At 37.0% G+C, this 27,801-nt stretch overlaps 1 protein-coding gene and 1 long non-coding RNA gene across 14 annotated transcripts in view; both read right to left on the bottom strand.

Moving 5' to 3' along the window:
- The window catches only part of AAH (allantoate amidohydrolase), a 35,697-nt gene extending 32,935 nt beyond the window's left edge, over positions 1-2,762 (bottom strand). For 9 of the 13 annotated variants that reach the window (XR_016078579.1, XR_016078581.1, XR_016078580.1 and 6 more), the window contains exons 1-2: positions 2,193-2,762; positions 1,559-1,656 (exon numbers count right to left, since the gene is read on the bottom strand). Coding sequence is in view for 5 of the 13 variants with exons in the window: in XM_088891373.1 (XP_088747499.1) it covers positions 1,559-1,656; positions 2,193-2,316 (222 nt within the window). In the remaining 8 variants the exon portion in view is untranslated. Of the gene's footprint in view, positions 1-1,558 lie in introns of all 13 variants that reach the window. The other 4 variants (XR_016078582.1, XR_016078583.1, XR_016078584.1 and 1 more) reach the window with 4 other exon arrangements.
- Positions 2,763-5,583: 2,821 nt separating this feature from the next.
- On the bottom strand, positions 5,584-17,289 carry LOC148790521 (uncharacterized). The gene is made up of 3 exons (XR_016078383.1): positions 16,597-17,289; positions 9,814-10,158; positions 5,584-9,722 (listed from the first exon to the last, which is right to left on the bottom strand). It is a non-coding gene; the product is annotated as an uncharacterized LOC148790521 (long non-coding RNA).
- Positions 17,290-27,801: the final 10,512 nt, after the last annotated feature.

The following is a 27,801-nucleotide window of genomic DNA, read 5'->3' as shown; positions in this document are numbered from 1 at the left end:
ACGAGAAACATATGTCAATTTCAGTAACTTTCTTATCTAAACTATCGCTCTAGATTATATACTCTCTAACCCACTAAAGGTTGTACTATAGTGTATCCCTTTCTAACCATACAGTGAAGGCTGACACTTTATTATTACCTACTTACCTTCATGAATTTATATCCATTTCATGCAACTTATGTGTTTTAGTTTGTCTGAATACAAAGCTGAAGCACCAGCATGATGACACAAGCTTCATTTTGATTAGGGCTGCAAACAGATCAGGTTGGATTCAAATAAAGGTAAATCTAAATCCAATCTATAAGCATCCAGAATATCCAAATTCTATTGATATTTAACAGATATATGAAACAAGATTCAACTTTGATCCATTTATTTATTCAGATATCTGATTTGATTTGAAACTCAATAAACCTGTACAAAACAAATATAGGTTTATCTAAATCCCAAGTCCCAATTAATCATAAGTAACTTTAAAGTAAATTTCAAAATGGTTTAATAGTCAATATGCATGTATACATATTATATAATTATATATAATTGAATAACGTCCTAGCAAATGTTACATGGACTCTCCAAAGTGGATGAAGTGTCTGTGTTGGATATGTGTTGGACTCCAAAACTGCATAGTCCTTGAAGGAAATTCTATGTGACATTTTTATTTATTTTTCTCCTTGTTTATTCAACATAAATTAACAGATTATATTTCTTATAAAATGTTATTGACAAAAATGTTCTTTTAGATTTTTTTCTATAGGTTTACAATGTTAAATTCATCAAAATATGAACTGTTTTAATAGTTTATACTTTTCTATAAATGTGTCCGCATGTCCTTGTTTCTTTGTCTTGATAAGTCAGACTCCTGGACATGTGTTGGATCAGTGTCCATGTAAAACTGGTCCTAATAGATCAGATCAAGCAAAACCCAAATTCCTGATTAATAAATGGATCATTTTTTTCAAATCTGATTATGGTTAATTAAATGGATATCCAAATATGACTTAGACGAACCAGATTCAGATTTACAGATTAAATCCTATCTATGAGAAGCCCCAATTTTCTTTAATCAACGTTGGATGAAATTTAGCATGTCTATTTTTACTTTAGTGGCATTAAGTGTACAATTTTACAATTCAGATGATTCCATTACTTTAAGTTCAGTTTATGCACTACTGTAAGATTGCTGTTTATAAAATATATGTGGCACACAAACAGAAGTGCTCAGTATCCAGACGGTAAATGCAAGTTCCCCTTTACCACTTAACCATATTCCAGGAATCACATAAGCTATAAAATAGTCTTCCCAATTACCGGTCACAAGCAACTAATATAAGCATCTTGAATAACACTTAGTAATGCAAAGATTGATGCTCGGCAAATTATACACAGATAGAAGAATATATCTCAACTGTCCAACAAATTAAGAGAAAACTCTATACGATTCCACGTTAGTAATGCAAAGATTCTCTCTCTGTGACTACTCTTATGGCCTTATCCATCTCACAAGTAATAGAATATTGAGGCAAAAACTTTAACAGAGTGAAGCTTGTTCTAATACCTTTCCGAGTTCTTTGAGCCTAGCAACTGCCTCATCTCTTAAAATTTCTGGAAACAAACCATTTTTCCTGGTCTTTGCATCATCCAGCGCAATGCCCCCTTATTAAACAGAAATTGTCAGAAAAATAAATAAAGAACTATTGCCCTGAACTTCAAAGTACTAGGTAGATATAACGTTGATAATGATAACATTGACGTTATTTTCGGTGTTGTTTTCACTTTTCAGCAATCATAACAGTGCCAATAGAAGGCATGAAATGGAAAACTATTCACCAAAATAAAAAGTATTAGTATTAAATTATTAATCAAATGGAACGAAAATGCAGAGCTAGAACTCATTATTCACAGACTCAATATCTCAAGTCCAGCAACAGAAACAAGAAATATGTAAGACATTTACATAGATTTCAAGTTGCATTTTGCCCAAAATATGGTAAACAATATTCCCTGGAAAAACCAGCCTAAGAACATTGAAAACATTTAAAAACAATATCCACGATACTATACTGGAAGAAAAAAAAAATCGTTACTGGGCGGGGAAATAAAGAAAATCTGTTAAAATTCGAATCGGATTCCACAAAGACTATCCAAAAACAACATTCCCGGAACCAAGGACCACCTTTCTCCCGTTTTACCTGTAAAATGAGACGCAGAGGCAATGGATGAAACAATAAAGAGAACAAGAAACCGAGACAGAAGTGAAGTAGTTGTCAAGTTTACGTTTACAGAAACGTTATCCTTTCTCGTACAAGACGCCATGGCTGCTGCTGCTGCTGCTGGTAAGAGCAGGGAACAGCAGCCAGAGGAGGAGGAGAAGGAGGAGGAGGAGGAGGAGGAACGATTGGTTTCAGACGTCGCCGCTGATTGCAACCGATTCTGTGATTCTAGAATCTTGTTCGCCTTTTATATATGGTGCGTATCTTAGTCACGGATCATGAATAAGACCGCAACAAAACAGAGCTAATGCAACTTTCTTTTGTTTTTTTTGGGTGGTTAACGTACGCTGCAGTGCGAGCTCCACCACCATTTCTATTAAATCACAGCATGTGGAGACGCCTGTTGGTGTTGGAGCTAAAGGCAAAGGGAAAGGTCAGTGAATCTCGTCATTTCATTTTGTTTTGTTTTCTAACAAAGTGGCCGAGGAGTCGGTGCGACAGTTTGTATGTATGGCCACCACTCACCGCACCAGAGATGGAAGTCTCGAGCTTCAACACGTCTCTTCCTCTCTCTCTCTCATTAATGAAGAAGAGGGCAATTTGGGTATTTTATATTGATTACGTGGACACAAAAGGTGGCTAATACCAAAGATTCCATTTGATGTTTGTTTTGTTTGTATGTGGGCATTTCGGCATTTCCTTCTTGATTGATCCCACTACTTGCGTTGCGTGGTCCACTGAGCCTGTAATTCTGCGTTTCTGCAAAGCAGTGACGATTGAAGTGGAGAGGAGAATAATAAAATAATGGTGGTGTGGACCTGAGGCCCGGCCCGGTTGGCCGGAAAATTTTTGAGCATTCGGGCTTAGGCTTTGTGCGTTGGCCCAGGTTCGCATTAGGCCCAAAAGTTTGTGGTTCCATAAGAATTAAGTGGGTGTTTGGTATCGGAGCATTTCACAAGCATTCCACCATTTCACAAGTAGGCCTCAATTCACAGTGTTTCATTTTGCCTGTTTTTTTTTGAAAAACACAAAAAAAAAATCGAGATATAGGTTGATGGGGCTTTTAAAGTGATTTAACTTATTATTATAATATATAAAATGATAATTGTATGAGATCTCAAAAAGAAATCAGCTTTTTATATTTATAATATATTCAAGATCACTAAGACGAATCGTCTATTTGACATCTCAATAAAACCCTCCCTTCCCGAATACATATCAGCAAAAAGTCTTAGCACGATAGCTTGCATTTCTTTGATAATCCGGAGACCCCTCAACAAATTTCACACATTTGCAATAAATTCAAAGCACTCGTCTAATTGCTTTTCATTAGGGTTGCAAGACAATTATGGTGCATTAATAAATATTTAGTTAAATTAAAATTATCACATTAGAGATTTAACATCATCTATTTATTTTTGGGATTTTTGGATTGTAATCCCCATATTCTTTCAGAAATCTTTTTTGCAGCCCCCTCCTAATCTACTAGTAGCCCCTTATAAATCACATCCTATTCGTGAATTTGGCATCAATCCACGGGTAGATTCAGTCCACCTCTAGGAAATCCTAGCTCCACCTAGGGGTGGACTGAATCATAAAAACCCCTTTATTTTTTTATTGGGTCACATTTTATAAGATAAAATGTGCAAATATCAAGACTTTAACAATGTTGAAGATGTTAATCATGATTCAGCAATTATGACATGTTTTATCACGAGTTTACAGTATGGCGATGGGGCGGGCTTGGGGTAGGGCACCCCCTCCCCATCCTCGCCCCATAGTCAAGATACTTTGCCCCGTCCCTGATTGCGGGGCGGGTTCGGGGCAGGGCATTCACTCCTTGTCGGGGATGGGTAATCCTCGAAATATCCCTACTCCAAGGCAACTTCTTAAAAATTATTTATTTTGTGGACAATTTTCACATACAATATAGGAATTTAGGGGTATTTAGGAATTGAATTATAATAATTTGGGGATACTTCAAAAATGAAATTATGGGATTCTATGATTTTAAGAATTTAGGGAAAATTTAGAGATATTTTAAATATCAATTTTAAACCTAGAGATATTTTACTAATTTTACCTTCGGATTCGAGGCAAGTTCAGGGAATTATAAACAGAACTCGTCCCCACCCCATCCCCGGTTCGGGGAAAAAATATTTTCCCCGTCCCCGTTTAGGGTCGGGAAAAACCTGCCCCGTTCGGGACGGGGCCCCGGTTTTGCGAGGGAAATTGCCATCCCTAGTTTACACTTCTTTGATTCACAATGTGGTTCATGCATCATAGATTTTGCTTTAAAACAATACAAGAAGTAATGATCCATTAAATGGGCCAAGTGGGTTACTAGAGTGATGAATCATTGACCAAGTCAATTTTCTTTGTAATATAGTGGATTATTGGATTAATTATGTTGACCCAAACTATAACTAGGACTGAGCCACCGGTCCAACCGAATAGGTCAACAATAGATTGAAACAATGACGAAGCATAGAGTTGTCAATGGGTCAGACCTATGATGGGTCAAGTTAGGCTTGGTCCCAACTCAAGGTCGAATCGTTTTTGCCTCTACGTCACAGGTCACCAATTCAAATAGCCTAGTCGAGCAGTTCAAACTTTGCCACATCACTGCATATATACATATATATATATAATGTATGTATGTATGTATATGTATATGTGTATAAAAAATATTTTAGCAATAAATAATGTATAAATATGTTTTAGATATGTTCTATGTATTATTTTATATTTAATTTATGTTTTTAATTTAATTTTTAATTTTTTTATTATAAAATATTAAAAATTGCAATTTTAAGCCAAAAAAGGGTTTTTTCATGAAAATAGCGGGATAGGTATGGCACCTTGGGATGCATAAATCCCGAAAAGTTACCTAAAATAAAAAAAAATCACCACAATCAGACAGCGAAGTGCAAAGTTAGCCTTCAAAAATTTTGCATGCATTGAATGTGCAACCCACGACCTAGTCATCGGGTCAAACGGGTTAATGGTTGAACCGATAGAGTTAAACTATTCTTGACCAAATGAACGATTTTTTATCATCTGATGAGTCTTGACTAAACCAGACCTTAAGTCCTAACCGGGTGATAGTTCAAACGGATCAACTGGTAAGATCAATGGCGAGTTGAAAACATTCATAATAATATAGATCAAGTCCTAAACCATGTTTATAAATACCAGACTCAAAACCAACAACCATGTTAATAATTGGGCTTATTTGATTTTATAAGCTTAGATGTAAGTTATTCACAAGCCCCATCAATCATTTTCTTGTAAATACTTCTCAAAATAAAAAATAACTAGGAGAGGGGGCCCTGCATTGCATTACTCAATGGCCCGAATAAAAAAGAAGTCAGAAATTTGTTTTTTTTTTATTAATTCACTTTACCACACAAGGTAACTAGTACATTTGAAGAAAGACCTTACCTAGACGGTTAGGCTAAGCATAAGAGAAGCAATCTCTATTTTTTGTCATGGTTTTTAAAACTGGACCAGACCGGATGATTGGACTGGAAAAACCGATAACTGATCAGCCCCCAGGTCTGGTTATATTATAAATCAGAAATTCCTTAAAAACATTGAAAAAGTCAAAAAACCGTTGACTCAGGCAGTCGAACCACTAAATAGTTCGACCCGGGCAGCGGTTTGTGGGTTATATTTTTTATTTTTGCCGATTTAAATAAAATAGAAAAAACAAAAAAAATATAATGATTTTCATGTCCCCACCCCAAATCTTACTAATGATTAGGGTTAGAACGACCCCCATTTTCGTTCTAACCCTTCCCTCCTCTCAGCCTTTACACCCAACCGACCACCTATGACGGCTACGATCTACGGCGTCCAACAGAGACACACAGCAACTGACGGCGATTTACAACGATCGACGATGGCGGTGAGCTTCATCTATGGCGGCCAACATTGATTTTGTAGCAGGTCCAGCTGTCTAGTAGTAAAAACTTCGGCGATCGACTTGCAGCGATGGTCGGCGATTTTGCAGCGGCGGGTGGGGTTTCTAGCGGCAATAACAATTGCAGGCTTGTAGCAGCACTTGCAGCGGCAATCACTTGCGACCAAGCCCGAGCCAACCGGCAATGAACCCACCGTCACACCATCGCCGGTCCAATCCATCGGCAATCGTTTGACCCGGACAGTTCGTTCAAAAGCTGGGGCAGGCGAGGCGGTCTCAGGGCTCTCCAGAGACTTCAGCTCAGCCGCATCTTTCCTTCTTTTGAACCGATGCCATGCTGCTTGAATGAAGCATGCAACCCATGTGCGCCATTGGTGTGAGTAGAACCGAAACTTTTGTCTAAGTTGCTTGCTATGAAGCATACGGAATTGCAACGCCACAAACTTCAAGTCATCGGCAATGAGTGCGAACGCCTCAACTTCGGAAATGGCCTTGACGGAGCGTGTGGAAGACGAAAGGATGACACTTGGGCGTGGATCAAGCGCCCATGTCAGCAGTTCCTCGCCACAAAAGTCTTTGGGACCAATGCGACATGAATTAAAGAACCCCGTACGACCACCATTGGTAGTATTAGATTCTAAGGAGCCTCGGATGATGAAGAGCATCTCATTCATTGGGTTACCCTCCCGCGTTAGGCACGCCCCTTCAGTCCAAGCAGAGGTGGCGCTTGATGTCTCTACGGAGATCCATGGGTAGGCCTTTGAGAAGAACTTCTTCATCAACTCCCCAGTTCGTTCAAAAATATAAACTGTTTTTTGTATTTAGATAATTTTATTTTTTGTATTTTTTCTTATTTTAGTTAATTTTATACTATTTTTTATTATTTATAAATATTTTTTATTTTTTATTTATTTATGATGTCACGGGTCGAACAATTTAACCTAGATGGTTGAACCGCTTAACCGAAAACTGGTCAGTCGGTTGAATCCGAACAACCATCTACTACTTCCAAATTGGACGCGTCTTCAGTCTCTTTTGGAGTGAAGGTTTTTGGCTTTTTCTTTTTTGTTGTGGAAGGGATTAAAAAAATCTCCAACTAGTCAAAGAATCTTCTTACAACTAGGGCATAGGATATGTAACTTGGATTGAATTGCTAATTTGTTAATTAAATCTTTAGTGGACCAAAACCCTAACCCGAGCGTAATGTAGTTGAGATTCTTGAAATTAGAAAACCCGACTTGTAGTCAAGTCCCTGTTGCAATACACAATAGTAATGTGCACAATACAAACATTAATGTGTGGAAACCAACGAGGCAGAGAATGGGTCTATGTGTGTCTCCATGTTACTTTGTTTCCATGTGCCTATTTTTAACCAACATGCCTTTTGCCATATAACAATTGTTTTCATCGTGGATTTCTACAGTTGGTCAATTCTCCAAAAGTTCGGAGATGGTAATGGGAAAGAAAGAGGACATGAGAAAGAGTGAAGGAGAGAGGAGAGAAGGGAATCTCCTGTGAGAAATCATAGGTCAAAGTTGCATATCGTGTTGTCCCTGGGGAAAAATTGCTTCCCCTCTTTTATAGAGAAAAAGTTAAGGTTATCCAAGAAGAAGTTCTTTCCAGTTAAGAAAGAGGATATTTTCTGTTAAAGAATGAGATATTTCCTTTTATTTGACTATTAAGGGATCATTATCGAAGAATCTTATCCCTTTCGGATTCTCTCCATATACGTTCATTGCAAACCCGCATGCATAATTAAAAGATGTACGTGTAACTGACATTTATTCTCGATCTATTGTGATTCCGCGATTCTGTAATGGTGTCAGGTTCATTGCAACTCTACGCGTGTTCGAGTTCATCGCAAATCCGTTTATGTCTGGGGTTCATCACAAACCAGCGTGTGTCTTACCTTTATCGCAGATTCGTGCTAGCAAAGTTCATTGCGACCTGTCCCAGATGAGTTTATCACAATCGTGGATCTACAATGAACTCATTGCAAACGTGCGATGGATTCTGAATTCATTGCAGGCGTCCATGTAGCGTTGGTTTGACACCCTCTGTACTTTGTTGGTCTAAGCAACCACTATGTACCTACATTAGCCCCTACTTATCGGTAAGTGGGGACTTACTGATAAGCATTTTTTGTCATCGTGTTTGCTTTGGGGTTTTGCAATGGGGCATTGAGGAACAATTTTGTTGATGTTGTGGCAATCTAATCTTTTTGCATTAGGTTTGGTGATCGTTCATGTTCTTGATGAGATGCTCTGCAAGTTTTTGCATGCGAAAAAAAATTTATTTGGAGGAGCATTTTATAAGGCATAGCTCAATACTTTCTGTACTTTAGCCCCCTTGTTTCTTGATAGAAGTCATTGTATCAAGAGACAAGTGAAATGAATAGTTAGCTACTTTAATGTTCACCCCCCTGTATCTTGATAGAATGTCTTCTATCGAGAAACACTTAAGTTAGGTGGTGGCCAAATACGAAGTGAAGGCAAAGGATTTGATGGACTTCAAGGTGCGTGGGCAAGGTTTTAGAAAATATAGTTGATATGAAAAAGGATTGGGCTTATGTGGACACTCATAGTCACAAATTATGTAAATCACATTTGTGGAAAGAATATATGAAACTTTTGTCTTATGCCAGTGTTTAAGTGCTTTAATTTATTTTGTGCTAGTGCCTTTATCGCAGTATCGGTGAGCTATTGGCCTTGGCGTATTACGTTCAGGTTCTCACGCATAGAGAACTTTAAATGTAGAGGAAAGTTTTCCCATTATATTAGAGCTCCATATAAAAGAGCCTTCGCAATGACTTCCAAGACAACTTTGTCACTCATCAAGAATTTTTCGATTTTGTAATGAAAATTTTATCGCGTGTTAGTTTGTAGAAAAGAGTCTGAATCAAAGTTGTGTGTGTTGTAGCTTGGAAGTTGCATGGTCTGTGAGCTTTTATTGTAACTTGTATCAATGCAAATGTCGAATGGTTAATCAAATCATTTACAATTGGTCGTTTTGTGCATCCCGTCACAAATAAGTACTTTTCGTAAGTATTCTGGAAGTTAATCACAATCGAGTACCATCGCAAGTGTAATCGGCCTTTAATTGAGAACTACAATAGAAAGAGAAATCGTGTGCCCCTTAGTTTGGAAGCTCAACACAAGTGTTAAACGTCGTTGAGAAAAAAGAATGTTTACAAGTGTCAACTGACATTGGAAGGGACTTCGCAGGTTTTTTTTTTAGGTAACATAAAAAAAAATAGAATTCAAGTATTTTAGACTCGAGCGCCCGTTGGACTCTATCGCAATGAAGCACAGGCATAGTAAACTTTATCGCAGACCGTTAGAGAAATCGAACAGTGTTATTTCGTCGTTCTGAGATACTATCAGATGTGAGTGAGCTAACTCAAATAATGTAAATAAGTGACTAGCATATTCATAGAAGGGGGTTGTCCAATACCTACATGAACTGCGAAGTGAGCGTTAAGGTCCGTTTTTGTAGAAAATGGAAGTTGAGCTAATTTGTAAGGGGATTGCATTTCGCCGCCCATATAAGGGTCGAGGATTGCCGTGCCTTAAGAAGGCAAGGTCCTTCATGTGTGGTGATTTGAATTTAGTTCTTAGACAATCGCATTTGTAGATAATAAAGCATCTGTATTCATGGATTGGTGAGAGATCATACCTGATGTTGCCAGGGGATGTGAGTGCAAGCCTGAGGTTGCCAGGTGATATCAGCGTGCTTGGGGTTGCCATGGAATGAGAGTGTGTCTAGGGTTGCTAGGGAATGAGAGCGCCTGGGGTTGCCAGGGATTGAGAGCGCCTGGGGTTGTCAGGGCCTTCGCATGGAGCATGCGGCATGGTGGAACCGGCCACGCCATCGTGGAACCGGCCACGCCATCGCGGAACCGACAATGTCATCCTGGAACCGACCAGGGAATGAGTGTGCGCCTGGGGTTGCCAGGGCCTGCGCATGAAGCATGCGGCATCATTGAACCGGCCACGGCATCACGGAACCGGCCGTAAAATCCTAGAAGAAATTAACCACATAATTTAATTAGAAAAGCATAATTAAGATAACATGCGTTTAAGTAAATGATAACAATTGTAAAGAAGGCTGAAATGCAAACCGCTAATTTACACCATGAATTAGATGTTCACAAAAACAGTGAAAATGCTAAGTAGGGATAATTGATAATAATGGATATTATTTAATGACCCGGGGTGAAGGCCTAAATGTGAATAATCCTAGCAACGTAAATAATCCTAGAAATTACTAATAATCACAGTCAATGAACATAATAGAGATACTGTACATATTTAGAAAGATATTGTGCTTATAGAGAATATTTGCTCCTCCATTTATTAGGATGTTGCTAATTTTAGTCTTGCTAATTTTGGTCTTGCTATTTTTAGTCTTGATGTAATTGTATATATATTGGTTGTCCCCTCCGTTGATTAATACAAGAGTGACCATTCTTTTGGGTAATCGACCTTTGCAATTATTCTTTATGGTATCAGAGCCATACGTACACCATGGCTGACAAAAATAAAGGAGAAGGAGCGGCTGGCCATGGTGCGAAACTACCAACCCTTGATCCAAAATTCCCTTATTATTTTGGTTCGCATGACAACCTCGGCTTGGTCGTGACCCTGATCGTCTTGAAAGGCGATAATTATGACGAATGAGCCAAAGCCATGAAGAACGCATTCCGGGCGAAGAAGAAACTGGCTTTTCTTGAATGAACTATGATGAAACCTAGTGACGATCCCAACGAATTAGAAGATTGGTATAGTGTGAATTCCATGTTGGTAGCATGGATATTCAATACCATAGAACCAGGGCTACGATCTACAATCTCCTATATGGAGACAACAAAGGAACTTTGGGAGGATCTTCGGGAACGGTTTTCTATTGGGAATGATCCGCGGATTCACCAATTAAAGAGTGACTTGGCCAATTGCAAACAAGAGGGCATGACCGTATCCGCATATTATGGGAAGATGAAGACCATGTGGGAGGAGTTGGCTAGGTATGTGAAGAGCCCACAATGTACGTGTGGTGGATGCAAGTGTGGAGCGGCGATCGAACTGGCGTTGGAGCGGGAAAAGGAGAAAATTCATCAATTCCTCATGGGTCTTGACAGTGCAGTTTATGGCACTGTTAGATCAAATATTCTGAGTACAAATCCTTTACCTTCATTGAACCGAATACATGCAATAATTGTGCAAAAAGAACGGCACAAAACGGTGGCTCAAGCACGTGAAGAACGAGGAGAGGCTATGGGATTTGCTGTGCAAACTGGAAATAGAGCCAAAGTACCGAACAAGGATGAGAAGATGTGCTCCCACTGTGGAAAAACTGGACATGAGGTGCTCGAATGCTTTCAACTTGTGGGCTACCCAGATTGGTGGTTTGCAGGCAAAGGAGGTCGTTCTAGTGGTTGTGGGGGATGAGGAGGTCGAGGCACAGGAACAAGAAGGGGTCGAGGAGGGTCTGGTACAGCGACTGCCAATGTTGTCCAGACACCAGGAAGCTGCGACGCCAGCACCACTGCTACTGTTGCCCGGACTAGCGATAAAACTGGCTTTCCCGAGCTTAATGATGAACAGTGGGCAACGCTAATGGCGGTGATCAATTCACACAAGGAATCCGCTTTAGAGAAATTGACGGGTAAGAAAATATGGTTGATAGATTCGGGATGTTCTCACAATATGACCGAGAATTTGGAGTTATTGAAGAATGTGCGTGAAATCCCTCCTTGTGCCGTTGAACTTCCTGACGGAAAGAATATAATGGCGTTACAAGAAGGAGAAGTGCAGCTTGGGAAATGATTAATCTTAAAACATGTTTTATATGTTCCCAACTTGAATTGCAATTTGATATCTGCGTCTCAATTTATCGATGAATTAAAATGTACAGTCACGTTTTCTAACGAAATGTGTGTAATGTAGGACCCCACTTCGAGGACAATGATTGGTGTGGGTGAGAAGCGTGATGGGGTCTATCTTTGGCGCTGTGTGGCAATGACTAGTGCATACAGATTGGCGAAGGTGGACTCATATGAGTTGTGGCACAGGCGAATGAGACACCCCTCAAAACGAGTTCTTAGTTACTTCATACTATTAAAAATAAAATTGCTAGTCAAGAAAAACACAATGAGTTATGTGATGTTTGTTTAAGAGCTAAACAAACTCGTGATGTGTTTCCTCTAAGCAATAATAAAGCTTTTGCACCTTTTGCCTTGATTCATTGCAATGTTTGGGGACCATATCATACTCCTGCTTCATGTGGTGCTATATATTTTTTGACCGTTGTTGATGATTACTCACGGGCAGTGTGGATTTATTTGATGGCGGAAAAGAGTGAAGTTAGTGCTAACATTGTGAAATTTTGTGCCATGGTAATTACCCAATTTGACAGTAAGGTACGGGTGATAAGGAGTGATAATGGGTCAGAATTCGTAGCCTTGTGCAATTATTGTGATACTCATGGCATCATTCACCAAACATCATGTGTTGGGACACCTCAGCAAAATGGTAGGGCGGAACGCAAGCATCGCCATATTCTGAATATTGTGCATGCTCTGCGTTTTCAAGCAAATTTACCTGTAAGTTTTTGGGGTGAATGTGTGTTGACTACAGGATATCTAATTAATCGTACTCCAAGTCCTCTACTTGATGGAAAGAGTCGATATGAATTGTTGTTTGGGAAGGAACCAACTTACAAACATATTCATATTTTTGGGTGTTTATGTCATGTTCATTATCAAGGGCGTGACAAAGATAAGTTTGGTTCATGAAGTCGAAGGTGCGTTTTTGTTGGGTACCCTTTCGGTAAGAAATGATGGAGACTATGACTTGGATAAAATGAGTTCTTTGTATCCCGTGATGTTGTATTCTCTGAACATATTTTTCCTTATAAGGTTGTTGTCTCTGAATCTCTTAACACCGGTGTGATCGAGTAGCCACCTGTCTGTAATGATGATATACATTTTCGTGAGCTGGATAGTGCAAATACTTCGAATGGTGAACCAACTCCTAGAGAAGATTTGACTCCGGAAGCAAGGGGGAGTAGTGAGGCTCTTAATGAACAGAGAGGGGACGACATAAATTTGGAAAGGAACAGTGAAGGTGAAAACCTTGGTTGATGATGTAGGGAAAGACGTCCTCCTAAGAAGCTGAAGGACTATGTATGCCACACAGCGCAACACATCAACGACCCCCTCGCTGATCATGCCACATCGTGTCACTCCTCAGGTGTGTCTTATCCTATTGCATGCTACGTGACTTGTACTAATTTTTTCTTGAGACATAGACAATTCTTAACAGCTATAACTATAGGGAAAGATCCCACATATTTTTCAGAAGCGATTCGTAAGCCACATTAGAGACAAGCCATGAAGGAGGAGATTGAAGATCTTGAGCGTAATGGCACCTGGACCCCTGAAACGTTGCCTCCCGGAAAGCAAGCGATCGGGTGCAAATGGGTGTACAAGACCAAGTATAACTCGAATGGAACGATCGAAAGACACAAGGCTAGATTAGTGATTTTAGGGAATAATCAGAAGGCTGGGATAGATTATAATGAGACTTTCGCTCCAGTAGCAAAGATGGTGACTGTTCGGTTGTTTTTTGTTGTACCGGCAGCACGAAAGTGGGAGTTTTATCAGATGGATGTGCAAAATGCCTTTTTGCATGGTGACCTGGCAAAAGAGGTGTACATGCGATTGCCGCCTGGTTTTCATCTACACATCCAGGAAATGTATCTCGCTTGCGAAAATCTTTGTACGGATTACGACAAGCACCCAGAAATTGGTTTGCCAAATTGGGCACGACCTTGAAGATGTATGGATTTACTCAATCAGACTCAAATTGTTCTTTATTCACTTACCATAAGGAAGGAGCTACACTCTGTGTTTTGGTATATGTGGATGATCTTATTGTAGGAGGAAATCATGGGGAGATGATACATCGATTCAAGCAGTATCTGAGTCAGTGCTTTCACATGAAAGATCTTGGGTTGTTGAAGTATTTTCTTGGCATTGAAGTCGCTAGAGGAGATGAGGGCATCTATCTCTGTCAACGAAAGTATGCATTAGATATTATTTCTGAAACAGGATTGCTAGGAGCTAAACCGGCTCATCTGCCCATAGAACAAAATCATCGGCTCGTATTGGCCGACGGGAAGTTGCTTGATGACCCAAAAAAATACCGACGTCTTACTATAACACGACCTGAGCTTTGCTATTCTGTGCACATATTGGCTCAATTTATGCAACAACCATGACAAGAACATTGGGGTGCAGCTCTACGGGTGGTCCGACACCTCAAAGGGAATCCAGGACAAGGAATCATCTTGAGCGCCAACAGTGATCTCCGACTGTATACTTATTGTGACTCCGATTGGACTAGTTGTCATTTGACACGGCGCTCTTTGACTGCGTACTTTGTGATGCTTGGACGGTCTCATGTTTCCTGGAAAACCAAAAAGCAACATACCGTTTCATGTTCATCTGCAGAAGCAGAGTACAGGTCCCTAACTGCCGCGACGTATGAACTGAAGTGGTTGAAGAGTGTCCTACGTGACCTTGGCGTAGAACATCCCAGACCTATGAAATTGCATTGAGATAGTCGTGCCGCTATTTATATTGCAGCTAACCCAGTGTTTCATGAGCGCACCAAACATATAGAGGTTGATTGTCACTTTGTTCGTGATGCCGTGCAAGCCCGGACTATTGAAATTGTTCATGTGCGAACTTACAATCAGTTGGCAGACATTTTGACAAAGGCACTTGTCCAACGTCAGTTCGATTTTCTTCTTCGCAAGTTGGGCATACGTGCTCCAACTTGAGAGGGAGTAATAGAAATACTGTACATATTTAAAAAGATATTGTGCTTATAGAGAATATTTGCTCCTCCATTGATTAGGATGTTGCTAATTTTAGTCTTGCTAATTTTGGTCATGCTATTTTTAGTCTTGCTAATTTTAGTCCTGCTATTTTTAGTCTTGATGTAATTGTATATATATTGACTGTCCCCTCCATTGATTAATACAAGAGTGACCATTCTTTTGAATAATCAATCTTTGCAATTATTCTTTAGAACATAAAGAGAAAACTGAATATTGGCCATTTAATAATTTTTTTATGGGAACTAATAAATCAGTAGTTAAACGTAAAGGACAAACCGTTACTTAATTTTGGGTGCATGAAGTTGTGAGGATACTTTTATTTATTTATTTATTATTTTTTTAATTTTACTTTTATTTTTATTATTACTATTTTTTTGTGGACTCATCAGTCAGCATGATGAAATAAACCAAACTTTGGACTAGTCAAAGTGGGTTTAAGATGCATGCACGTATTATTTTGCTAAGGTTAACGAATATAAGCTTTATATGAAATATTGAATTAGTGGTAAAGCAATACTCATCTAGGATTCGGATAACTCTATGGGGGATACTTTTCTTCTGTTTATTTACTTATTTACTTTTATTATTATTTATATATATATATATATATATATATAAATTTTGATGTTGCTCTCTAATAATTAACGCCCCCCCCTTTTTTTCTTTTTGGATGCTAATGTTGCCAAATTCATCCTTACTAATTTACAGAAGTTGCTATATTCTGTCTATTCTTTCTATTCGTGTTATTTTATCACTAACATATTAGTTTTCAAAAAGAAGAAGAGAAAAAAGGGTATTTGAATAAGTAATAGCTTTCTAAATAACACTAGTCCTCTGAGAATGGTAATGCCTTTAAATACAGCATTTTTTTAGTATTTATTGGAAATAATTCTTAAAAGATAAGATGTACAGAGATTTTTGACATTAATTTTGCGAATTATGACTCAAGTATTTTCCTGTTGAGGTCGTAAGATAATTAATGTTTGCATTACCTAATTTAATGGGATTTAATTTAAAATAATTGTTTAAGATCATTCACCGTTCAGACCTATTTAAAATCTCATAATTATATTGTTGTTAATCAAAATATTATTTAATTCACATGGCTTAATAAATCTAGCTCAAGGGATTCGGGTTAAAAGAAAAGAAAGCAGACTAGAGGGGAGAGAATCTATTGTTATAACAGATATTGGAACTAAACACCCAAATAGACGGTACCTCAAACGAACAGACATGGATTAATAATAAGAAAAAAAAAAACAAAATAAAATCTGCCCTAAGCAAATCAACCACCGATATGAGCAGATGGACCATAAAAGAAGACAATTCGTTCTGAATAATCAACGATAACAAAAGAGCAATTAACAATAGAGAGAGTGAAAACAAAATAAAAATATAAAATACGACGTAGTTGGGAAGGGGAGGGAATGTGATAGGAACGGGTGAACCCATTCCTTCGACCCTCCTCTCCCTCACCCCCCGGTTAAATCAGAAAAAAAAAAAAAACAGAAATAAATAAAGCAAATACGAACTAAACAAGAGACTAGGAATTACCTGATTCGGATTTAGCCTGAAATCGGAATGTTTGCTGCAACTGGGATCCATTTCTCACAAGGGGAACGAGTAGATTTGACACTATCGCAGACAGCCTTCGTGGAATGGTTGACAAAAATGGAATGGTGGAAATCGCCGATCACCACCACGATTAGATTTGTTGTTTGTTACGCTCGAAGACCCCGCTGCAACTACTTGCTGTAGTGGGAGAGAAGCCTTGGATGATCGTTGCAAGAACGGGGAGAGACGCCTTGGATGATTGGCGATGAACTGTAGAAATATGGAGTGAGAAAATAGAGGAACAGAGTGGGTGTGAGAGAGTTGCCACCGCTTTGTTGCTGGTTTAGGTAGAGAAGATGATGGTGAGCAGTCGATTGGCTGCCGCCACTTTTGCCTCTATTTGGTTCAAGCAGGGAAAACGATGATGAACAGTTTTTTTTGGACTCAAAATAAAAATAAAAATAATAAAAAAAAGGAAAAAGCATGCGGAAAAAGAGAGAAAGGGAATAAGAGAGGGAGAGGAATCTGGCTAAGGGAGCGGAAATCGCCCGCTTCTCTCCCATTCTAGTTTCGTTCAAAGGCGCAGAGATGAATGTTGAATGGTGCCGAATGAGGGTCGTTCGCTGCCGCTGGATTCGCCGCTTCAGGAAGAGGTGAACAGTTCTGTAATGGTGCCGGGTTTATCGTAGCTCTACACATGTTCGGGTTCATCGCAAATTCATATGTCTGGGGTTCATCGCAAATTCGCACTAGCCGAAGTTCATCGCAACTTGTCCTGCGTATGAGTTCATCGTAATTGCGGATCTGCAAAGAAATCGCAAACATGTGATGGGTTCTGGATTCATCATAGGCGTCCATGTAGCGTTGGTTTGACACTCTCTATACTTTGATGGTCTTAGCGACCCTTATGTACCTACAACAATAAAGCTTTATATTTTTTCATACCAAATTTTTGTAAAAGTGAAAGATTAAAAGGAAGGATAAATTACAAAGACCCACGTGTATTATGGGGTCAGTGACAAATACTTCCTGAATTTTCATTTGTGACAAGACCCCCTAACCTTTCGCTTTGCAACAAATCCCCCAAACTTCGAAAAAGATTCTCATTCAATTGTTTAAAATTTTTCAGATTCCTAAATTACTCTCTTCTTATTTAGTTGAACAATTTATGATTCAATTAGTTTTTAAAACATAAAATTGATGTCCTCTCGGTTGCTCCAATATATCCTTATAGATTTCTGGTTGGGTTCAATATTGAAATGAAATGGCAAAGGTCTCTTTCTTATATATATATATATATATATAATTTTGTGGTTTCTTGATTTCTTGGATAAAGGAGTGGGTTATTTTTATATTTTAAGATGAAGAGAGGCATTCATGTTAGTGAAATGAAAGAATAATTTAAAAGAAAAAAACTTTTTTCTATGCTAGTGAAATGATTGTTATTTTAGCTAGTTTCCTTTGGAGAAAATAGAGGTATTTTTGGTTAATTAGGGTTTAAGAGAAAAGGGTGACTAAAAGTAAATAAGGAAAGTTCAGGTGGGTATTTTGGTAATTTAATGTATTCCATCATTTTAACTTAATGGCCCGTGGATATTTGTCACAAAGTGAAAGTTCAAAGGGTATTTGTCACTAACCCCATAGTACTAGGGGTGTCTTTGTAATTTACCATAAAAGGAATGCAAAAGCACAATCTTACCTATTGGTCTTTCTTTGATTGCAAAGAAATTGGGTATAGGAAAATGACAATCCTTTTGAAAACTTGTTGCATTTGGTTTAGTTGTAGTGCAATTTAAATTGTTAGACAGTATATGCCTTTAGTTCCAATCAGAGTGATGTACAGATACATTTATTGTAAATGAATAAAAGTACATTATTGTTTCATGTTGACTATAGTATGTTTTTGTATAATTACCCCTTAAATTGAACACTTATGAGACTCGTGTTAGTTTAGAATGTTCTCAATCGTTAGATAAACTTTATGACTTTATCCTGCCAAGGCTAACACTAATATGTTGTCAAAGAAGTTGGGGCAACTTGTATCAACTGCTAGGGTTAAACCCGAAACACATGTAGTGTGTGTTTGTTTGAAGCACTGAACCCGGACCTTTTTCCAATTATGCCCTAGACCTTAGAGACTGATGGGCCAAACTGGAAAGTTACACATAACCCCTAGACTTGATTATGGTACTGCACTGGGTGTTGGATCGAACTATCTTTGATATGCCAATCAGTGAGATCCTTTGGGGTAAAAACCAGGGTATGCTGGGGCAATCTGAGAATTCACTTGAGTGGGTGATCATAGTAATAGGATCAACCCCTTTGTCGGACAAAGTGAATGATCAGAACTACATTCTCTCTGATGGAAACCTAAACTGTCGGCGGTAGATTTCGACCGTATTCGTGTTTTGATTCCCGGGACCCATCCGAGTAGATAGTGCAACACTACATCTTTCAGTCAGGGGAGAGGTCCTTCCCTGTCGGGCAGTGTTTGATCATTGTGGGCTGAGAGGTTAAGTATAAGAGACCATTAAGGGTTGTTTAGGCTATATCTTACTTAATGATGGTTGTACTCAATGATCATTTAACTGTAAATATTGGGCCCATTTTGAGCCCATAATGATGGACTCAGGGGTTTACTGCATTTGGCAGTAAATTCGGCTAGGCCTTTCACAAAGGCTGGGTCGAACCCATGTTGGCTTTTGTGAGGTCATTGTTGGGGTCCCACGCCACACAAATCAAACCTAAATGGGCCAGGAATTCTCTTGAGACGTGAGCCACTTACTTAATGGGCCTAAGGCCCATGATTAATATGATTAATCAAGATGTCACATGACAGTTTAAGCAATCATGTGATATGGGCGAATATGGGTTTGAGGCACCCATTCTCATAAGAGGATTAGACTTATCCATTGATAGAGTCAATATCCAAATAAATATTTGGATTAGAAACCTCCTAATTCGATTAGGAGTGGTGTTGCTTAAGGATTAAGAAAAGAGAGATTGAATTGCTTCAATACACTCTGCTTTCAGCTCTCTCTCTGCTCTTGCTGCCCCATAAACCCTAGTTCAATCTCCAATTCTTGGGACTGATCTTGATTAGTCCTACCTCTGATTTTTGAAAGAAAAATACAGAGAAAAACTGTGCTCACCTCCCTTGTTCGATCCAAAGAGTTGGATTGCAGTTTTGCTAAAAACTTCGTTCCTGAACCGCTGTCACTTCAAGCTGCACCATCTTCAGTGGAAGTTGGTTTTGGGATTTGATTTGGGCGTAAGCTACCACTTTGGGAGCTATGTTTGTGAAATTCGTATCAGGTATACATCTCCCTCTTGTTTGGTTTCAAATCTGATCCGATTTAGGTGCAAGATCGATCCTAAAAAAATGTAGTTTTTCTAAAACTGTAATGCGATTCCCAGAAGGTTGAAAGGAAATTTTTGAAATTTCACCCAACCATCCAGCATGGTTTGGCCATCCATATGATGGATTTCCCCTTCCTTCATAAATTTGCATGGGAATCGTGCAAATGAAAAGAATGCAAATTCTGCTTTAACTTTTGTTTTGGGATTTATTTTGTTATGCTTCTAATCTTATTTTATTTCATTTGCTAATCAATCAAAATAAGGTGAAATTTGAAGCTAAAATATATAAGAATCTGCATCGATTTCTCATATGTAGGATCAGTCTCTTTTGTCATCACCTTACTACCCATGAGAAACCCTAGTTTACCTCTATTATGGACATGAATCTTAATAGATTGTGCCCAAGCAAGGTAATTTGTTCCGTTAAGTTTAATTGTAGTCACTCCTTTCAGAATAGAATCTACAAGACCAACCACGACACCGGGATCTGCTTTAGCTCACTTTTTAGATTGCTCCATCAATCAAACGAAAATAAAAAAATAATGTTTTCAACCTTTATAGACCTAACTAAGGTCGGTCAAACACTCAAAAGTCCCAAAACTAGGGTTTCACCATACCTGTCCTCTAGGGAGAAAGAGAGAAGAGGTAGCCACTCAAACCAAAGCAATCCAAACCACTTCCAACTACAGCCACCCACTTTTGGAGATAAAAAGAAACCCTACAAGCCTTGAGCACCACACCCAAACTCTCTAGTCGGCTAGGGTTTTGGGAAAAATTCTGCAGTTCCACTTTCTTGGCAATCTTCGGCCAACTTCTAACTCTCCAAATCCTCTACCAACTAGGCAAACAAGATCTCTGATTGATCAACAATTTATTACTCCATACACCTTTTGATTATAAAAAAAAAGTGTATGGGAAAAAAAAGAAAAAAGGGAAAACGAAGAAAAACCTGCTCTGATACCAAGATGTGATTCAGACCAATAAGGTTAGCAGAAAATTTAGATTTGAGCAGAAAGAAGGAAGGAAGAAGAGGAAAACAACAAGAAAAAGGGAGAATGGAGAAGAAAGGAGAAAGAAAGTAGGAGTTCGATAATCTCCTATTTCCCCTACTCTAATCTTTTATTGAACTTATTTAAGTTACATAATTTACAAGGAGGCCCTTAAGTAGGCATCCACATCAACAATACACTTAAAAAATGAAACAAAAACTAAAGGCCCATAAATAACAAAGGCCCAATAAGAAAACATAATAAGAAGAAACTAATAAGAATGACACTAAAGGACTAGGGCCCATTCGGCCCAGTCTCTCTACAATTTGCACTACCATAATTTTACATCATTGCAAATAAATTTGCATTTCAACCAAATGCAAATGTGATTTCTTTAATTTGATGCAAAATGTCATTCTTTTTACAACGTAATCATCCATTTTCCTTTGTTTTACATAGATGTAAGATTTTATTAGGATACAACTAACTTTCATAAATAATGGGAAAAAATAAAACAAGGAGATACACCTCTTTTCCTAGGTCAATCATGAAGTATTTAATTTAATACAACGACAATATTTGAAGTGGTTAGTCTAGAGAAGAAAAACTTTTGGACATCAAACCTAAAGAAATTTATTTCAATTCTCCATAAATATTATGGACCTTATATAAACCTCTTTTTTTGACAAACTTCATTATGCCATGTACTTTGTCTATAATTGCGAATATTTCCTATACTTTATGATAAACTTCATTATGTCTCGAGAATGTGTTTACTTACATTGATGACACAATCTTTAATATCTTCTGCTACTCTTCTCACACTACACAACTATCAAACAACATTTGGAGCCATTTGCAAGCAACCAAGCACTACTTCCAAATAGGGGTGAGCATAATTCACTAAAAACCAAAATACCAAACCGGAATTTTGGTTTTGGTCTAATTGGTTCGATTTATTCGATTTTTTGATTGGGTTCAATTTTGAAATTCAGTTATTAGATATTTCATTTTTTGGTTTCGGTTCTCATAGTTGATAAATCGGTTAACTGAAAAAATTAATTTATTTTTAATATTATATATTTTATAATTTATAAATATACAAATTGCGAACCTTGCGGTCCCTGTTATATATCAATATATCATGTTTGCCATGTTTCCAAAACAGGTAAGACTCAAAAGGCAAATAAAATAAAAGAGCCATCTCATTTACTCTATTAGTGTTAGTGTGGAGTGGAGTCAGTGGACTGTAGAGTGTGGAATATGAATAGTCGAACGAATAGGTTAAGGCGTTGGGCCATTGACTGTTGTCCTCTACAAGCTACAACTCTACTGCATGCATTCCTTTTTCATAAAAGACTAGAACTCTACCGTCGTCTTGGGCTCTTGGCTTCTTCCTCTCCTAGTCTCCTCCTATTTTGAGTCAAGAAGACTCGAAACTCAAAAGGCTTTCAGTTTTAGTCTTTTAGAGATATAGTAATACAAAGACCCAAAGGCCAAGGGCCAAGACTAAAGTCAAGACTCAATACTTATCGTTCTCTTTAGGGCTCAGGCGTAAGGTATTCACATTCATCTACAACTTTACAAGTAAACAAATCATCATCATCATCATCATCTTCTTCTTCTTCTTCTTCTTCTTCCTCTATGTTTTTGATAGAACCCAAAAGCCAGAACTCAGTTTACATCATACATGTTTTTTATCAGTCCTTATGCTCTGTGTTTTGTGTACATTATCTTGTTGTTTGTCATCCCCACCCCATGACTCGCGAGTATAGGGTGTGAATCTAGAATTTAAAACCCCCTACTAACTATCCTACCCTGTAGGCTGTGGCCAGAAGTTTAATTTATTATTAACCAACAATGGCGTCAGATTGCCAATTTGACACAAGCTTTTTCTACTAAAGATTTTATTGATAACCATCAATGAAAATGGCTTTACAATATGAGGATTTTATTCTTCCTCTTTATCTTTTATTTCTTTAGAAACAAGAATTCATCTTAGAACTTGCTTGCTCCGTGTTCGGTTTTAATAGAAGTATCTAAAATAACCAAAAAAAAAAAATTGGTTCATTTTGATCGGTTTTGGTGCATTTCGGTTTACCACTTGATTAAATTGGTTTTTAAAAATTTTAGTTTTTTCGGTTTGGTTTTAAATTAAAAAAAAAAAAAGAAGAATGCTCACCCCTACTTCCAAATTGGTAATGCCAATGATGGATTATTCTCTAAAACTATATGGGGTTGTTGCCTCCTCTTTTGCTAAAGCTAGCATTGGAATGGTTGTAAGGTACCATCAAGGTAGATTCATGAAGGCCACAACCAAGACAATCCGACATTGTTTTGTAATTGAAATCAGAAGCAACAACCTTTTGGGAAGGATTAAACTATTGGAGGATAATTCTTCTATCGATTGTAGGGGTTTACTAAATCCCAATAGGGGTGATCATGAAAAACCAAACTGAATTAAACAAATTGATCAAAAAAAAATGGCTAATTGAACTAATTGATTCGATTTCAGTTTGGTATTTTTCAAAAATTGAAAGTACCAGTTTGGTTTTTAATTAACCTAGAAAAAAGCTAGAAAACTAAACCAGTCAATCAATTGACTAATTATTAATCGATTGATTTGATTTGGTTTTGGTTTGACACTTTGCAAAAACTGAAGGGACCGGTTCAGTTTAAAAATGTGTGTACCCCTAAAGCTCACAAACTCTTGAGTAATCAAATTCACTCCCAGATCTTGCAACATGGTTGCTCATCATGTCGCCTAAATTGCTTCATCCAATATTGGTTCTTATGTATGGGATCTTACGCCCTTTTTTTGCTTACTCAGATGGCATTTAACAAAATTGAAGTTTGACATCTGAAAAAGAAAAAAAGCTCTTTACAGATCGGATATCTAAAAATGGCAAATTTGCTTTTTTTTTTTTTTTACTTTTGTAGAGCCTATAATATTAAAAAAGAAGGGCACAGGCTTATTACTAGATCAGACCAAAAATGTTCCATACACGAGCCACGTCTTACTTTTCAGAAGTATGGTTCAAAAAACTATTTATACTTACCAAATCAAACCTATTGCAACAACTCAAAAACTAGTTTTGAGTTGTTGAATAAAACCAATCTAAGGTGTAGGAAAAAATTATTTATACTTATAACCTATAAATTGAAGTTCAATGTATTAACTCTCATTTTCTCACATTGAATCCTATGTTTTAAGGTATTTTTGTTTCTCACCATTAAATTCTATTAATTAAATATCTATAAGGTAAATTGTAAATTAGTGCCCTACACTTTGGGGATAGTCTCATTTTAATACCTGAACTTCAAAACATGACATTGCATTACCTGAACTCTTAAGAACTGCCAATTTAGTCATCTTTGTTGTTACTTGTTAGCATTTTGTCCATTATCTATATCGCATGACAACATGTGTGACTTAAAACTTTTAAAAATTGCCATAACTACACTTCTCATAAATTTTAAACCATTTTCCCTTTTCTTTAAATCCATTAAAACTTAAAGTTCTTCCTTATTTTCATTCAAGGTTGAATGAGCAATTGCAAAACAGAGAAAACATTTTTGAATAAAAAGGCTTTAACTTCCAATGCTCACCATTTTTGTGGAATTCAAAAAGACGATCATGGGGTTGAGCGTTTGGGTAGTGTCAATGTGTCATTGATTCCTAAAGGTTCAGGGTTTATGGTGATCACTTCATCTGATTTCACTACCTATGGTGTTTGGGAAGTTGATCTCATTCTAGACTACTAGAGGGTTCAAGCCCTTTAGGGCATCACAACCAGTTATAGTGCACCATTGTAGTTGTGCAGTTCAGGACTTTGTATGATTGGTCCATGTGGTGAGGGGAAGTTTGCCTTCAATGCCAACATGCTCAATGTGCTAGATTTTTCATTCTTGTGCATTCAAAAAGAGCTGAAGATTTGCTCACCTTGTGGGTTGAATTGTTCAAAAGGCTTCTTTCCATCTAGTATATGAATCGAGAATATTGACAAAGTCTGTACGATTTGTTTCTTTTCTAGAATAAGATGTCTATGGGTTTTCTTCTTCTTGAAGTACTGACAACACCAAATCATGATATTGGGTGTCATAATTGGATCTATTGTGTTGGGTTTCGCCTTTCTCTTGATTAGGTGATTCCTTGTTCAATGTGTAATTGCAACTAGAAATTAAGGAAAAAATGAGGGGAAATCCAATGTACATCTTGTATAGCTAAAGGTGAAAGCTAATATCAACATTGATCCATAAGCTCCCTCAGAGCATGGCTCCATGCATAGGGAAACCCAATTGTTTCACCTCTTAGAACTAAAGTATGCTACTAACCAATTTAAGGATTCAATGAACTAAACAAGGGAAGCTATCGTTTTGTTTACAAAGTGGTGCTCTTAGATGGTTTGCGAGTAGCAATCAAGAGGGTCAATGTTGCCACCATAATTCTCGCCTATTCAAAAATCAAAGGGTATAATGTTTAAACTAAATTGGAAGTTATTTGGAGTTTAGGTACTGCAATGACATGTTTTGAAGTTCAGCTACTAAAGTGAGATTACACCGAAATATAGGGTACTAATATGCAATTTACTCGTATGTATACCATATATAAAGTCAATACTTGCCTCTATGTGCAAGTCATAAAAGTTAAATCCAAATACCATGTATGATATATGGTTAATACCTTAATGCACACATGCATTACACATGCTCTTATACTAGTATATTTTAAGAAAATTTTCATTAATTATACACCTAATATTTTTAATGGTATAAAAACCTAAGTTTTAAAATAATCAAAAAAAATGAAGTTTTCCTAATCAGGGTTGCAAGTAAACCATTCAACCACCTGAGTCAAATAGGTTAACCCATGATGCCAAAATTAAATGATAAATTTTTAAAAATTATATAAATGGTTAAAAAATAAATAATTTCATAAAAAATTGACATATCTATAATATTATATATTCATCATTTTAGATATAAATAAGTGTGGCAAATAAGAAGTACTTGATGACGGAAATGAAATATAAAATTTAAAACCAGCCCAAAACACATGTGTTTTTCTAATTTGAGTGGTAGGTTAGTGATTCAATTACTCAAGTCAAATGGGTCAAACCATCCATGATGTCATAGATAATAAAATTTTGCAAAATAAAATAAATACAAAAAATATAAAAATAGAGAACATCTTTACTATTATATATTAATCACGTTAAATAAAAATGTGTTTTAAATAAGGTATTTTTTTGTTAATGATGGAAATGGAATACAAAACTTAAAACCAACCCATAAGCAAAATTGTTTTTTTTTTTTTTGGTCTGAGTAGCAAGCCAATGGTTCAACATTTTGAATCAAATGGGTCAACACATGATGTTACAAATGAATAAGAAAAATCTTAAAAAGTAAGATCGAAACACAAAAAAGAAAAAAAAAATGGAACTTATAGAAAATATTTGGCCACATCTCTAATATAAATTTGTCATATTAAATACAAATAAGTGAGAAAAAAAGAATTATTTTATTAATGATGGAAATATATACAAAATTTAGATATGGATTGAACACAAAACTATTTCTCCACCCTACTAGTGGATTATCATTTTAATTGCCTTTTCCTAGTCAAATGGGCCAACCCATATGTCATAATTAAAAAAATAAAATGTTAAAATAGATAACAATAAAAAGTATAGAAATATATAAATATTGTAAAAAAAATGGACACATCCATAATATTATAAATTAAAATAAGTGTCATAAGTAATTTTTTTAGTAATGATGAAAGTAAAATACTATAAATCAAGTAAAAAAGGAACTATCAACTAGCCAAGTCAAATGGGCAAGCAATGTGTTGGTAAAATTGATTAAAATTGGCTACAAATACAAAAAGAAAAGAAAAGAAAAGAAGAATTGATGTCCTAATCAATAGTTCAACTAATCATGTCATCTTGTTTATGACCAATGATTTTCTTGCAAAATAGTGATTTGGGTTTAAACAACTTAGAAATTTGTCGAGGTAATAGGGTAAATTTGACTAATTGGTTTAGTTGCAAGTTGAGAACATTAATATAAACTATAATTGATTATCAAAAAATATATAAACTATAATTAAGTAGGAAAATTTGTATCTAACAGTTAAAGTATTTTAACTAAAACATCCTTTAGAATATTTGATAAATTCAAAGAAGTAAATTCAAAAACTTCAATATTGATGATTATTTCAACGGTCCAACCATGGTGCGTTTTGAATTTTTATTGCACATTAGATCAAAACTTCAAGTCTTCAACTGATCATATTAAAGACATTTTGGTTTCAGCCATGTGTACGGAGGAAAAACCAGACTGGTCCCTTATTGGTTGGATGCCATTTTGGTGGGGACAGAGTAGAGATAATCCAACGGATGATTTTGGTCTATTCAACAAATTTGCTATAATCCTCTGGCACTATTGGAAAAATAGATGCAAGATGGTAATAGAGAATAAAGATTTCAACTAAGTTAAAACTATTTCATCGGCTCATGCACATATTGAGGAGTTGACTTCACTTAAAAGGAGGGAGGGCATTCTTGCCTCTCAAAACAACCAAATTATCAGCACCCATTCTTAAAGATTAATGCCGATGGTGCAAATACAGATTCTTTTTCTAGGATTGACATTACCTTGAGAGATCACACCGGAAGTTTTGTATTTAGTAGAGCCATTTGCATGGAAAGGATAGATCCTAACATTACTAAAGTGCGAGTTTTCAGAGTTGGACTCCAATTGACGAAGGAACTCTACTTCTCTCATATTCACATTGAAGGAGATGCGCAAAAGATAACAGATATCCTGTTGGATGCCTCTCAAGGTGTCCCTT

Source organism: Nelumbo nucifera, chromosome 7 (genome assembly GCF_055504915.1).
Source record: "Nelumbo nucifera cultivar China Antique chromosome 7, China Antique-T2T, whole genome shotgun sequence".
NCBI classification, from domain to species: Eukaryota; Viridiplantae; Streptophyta; class Magnoliopsida; order Proteales; family Nelumbonaceae; genus Nelumbo; species Nelumbo nucifera.
Note: the sequence above shows the minus strand (reverse complement) of the source record. Positions and strands in the feature narration are given on the sequence as shown.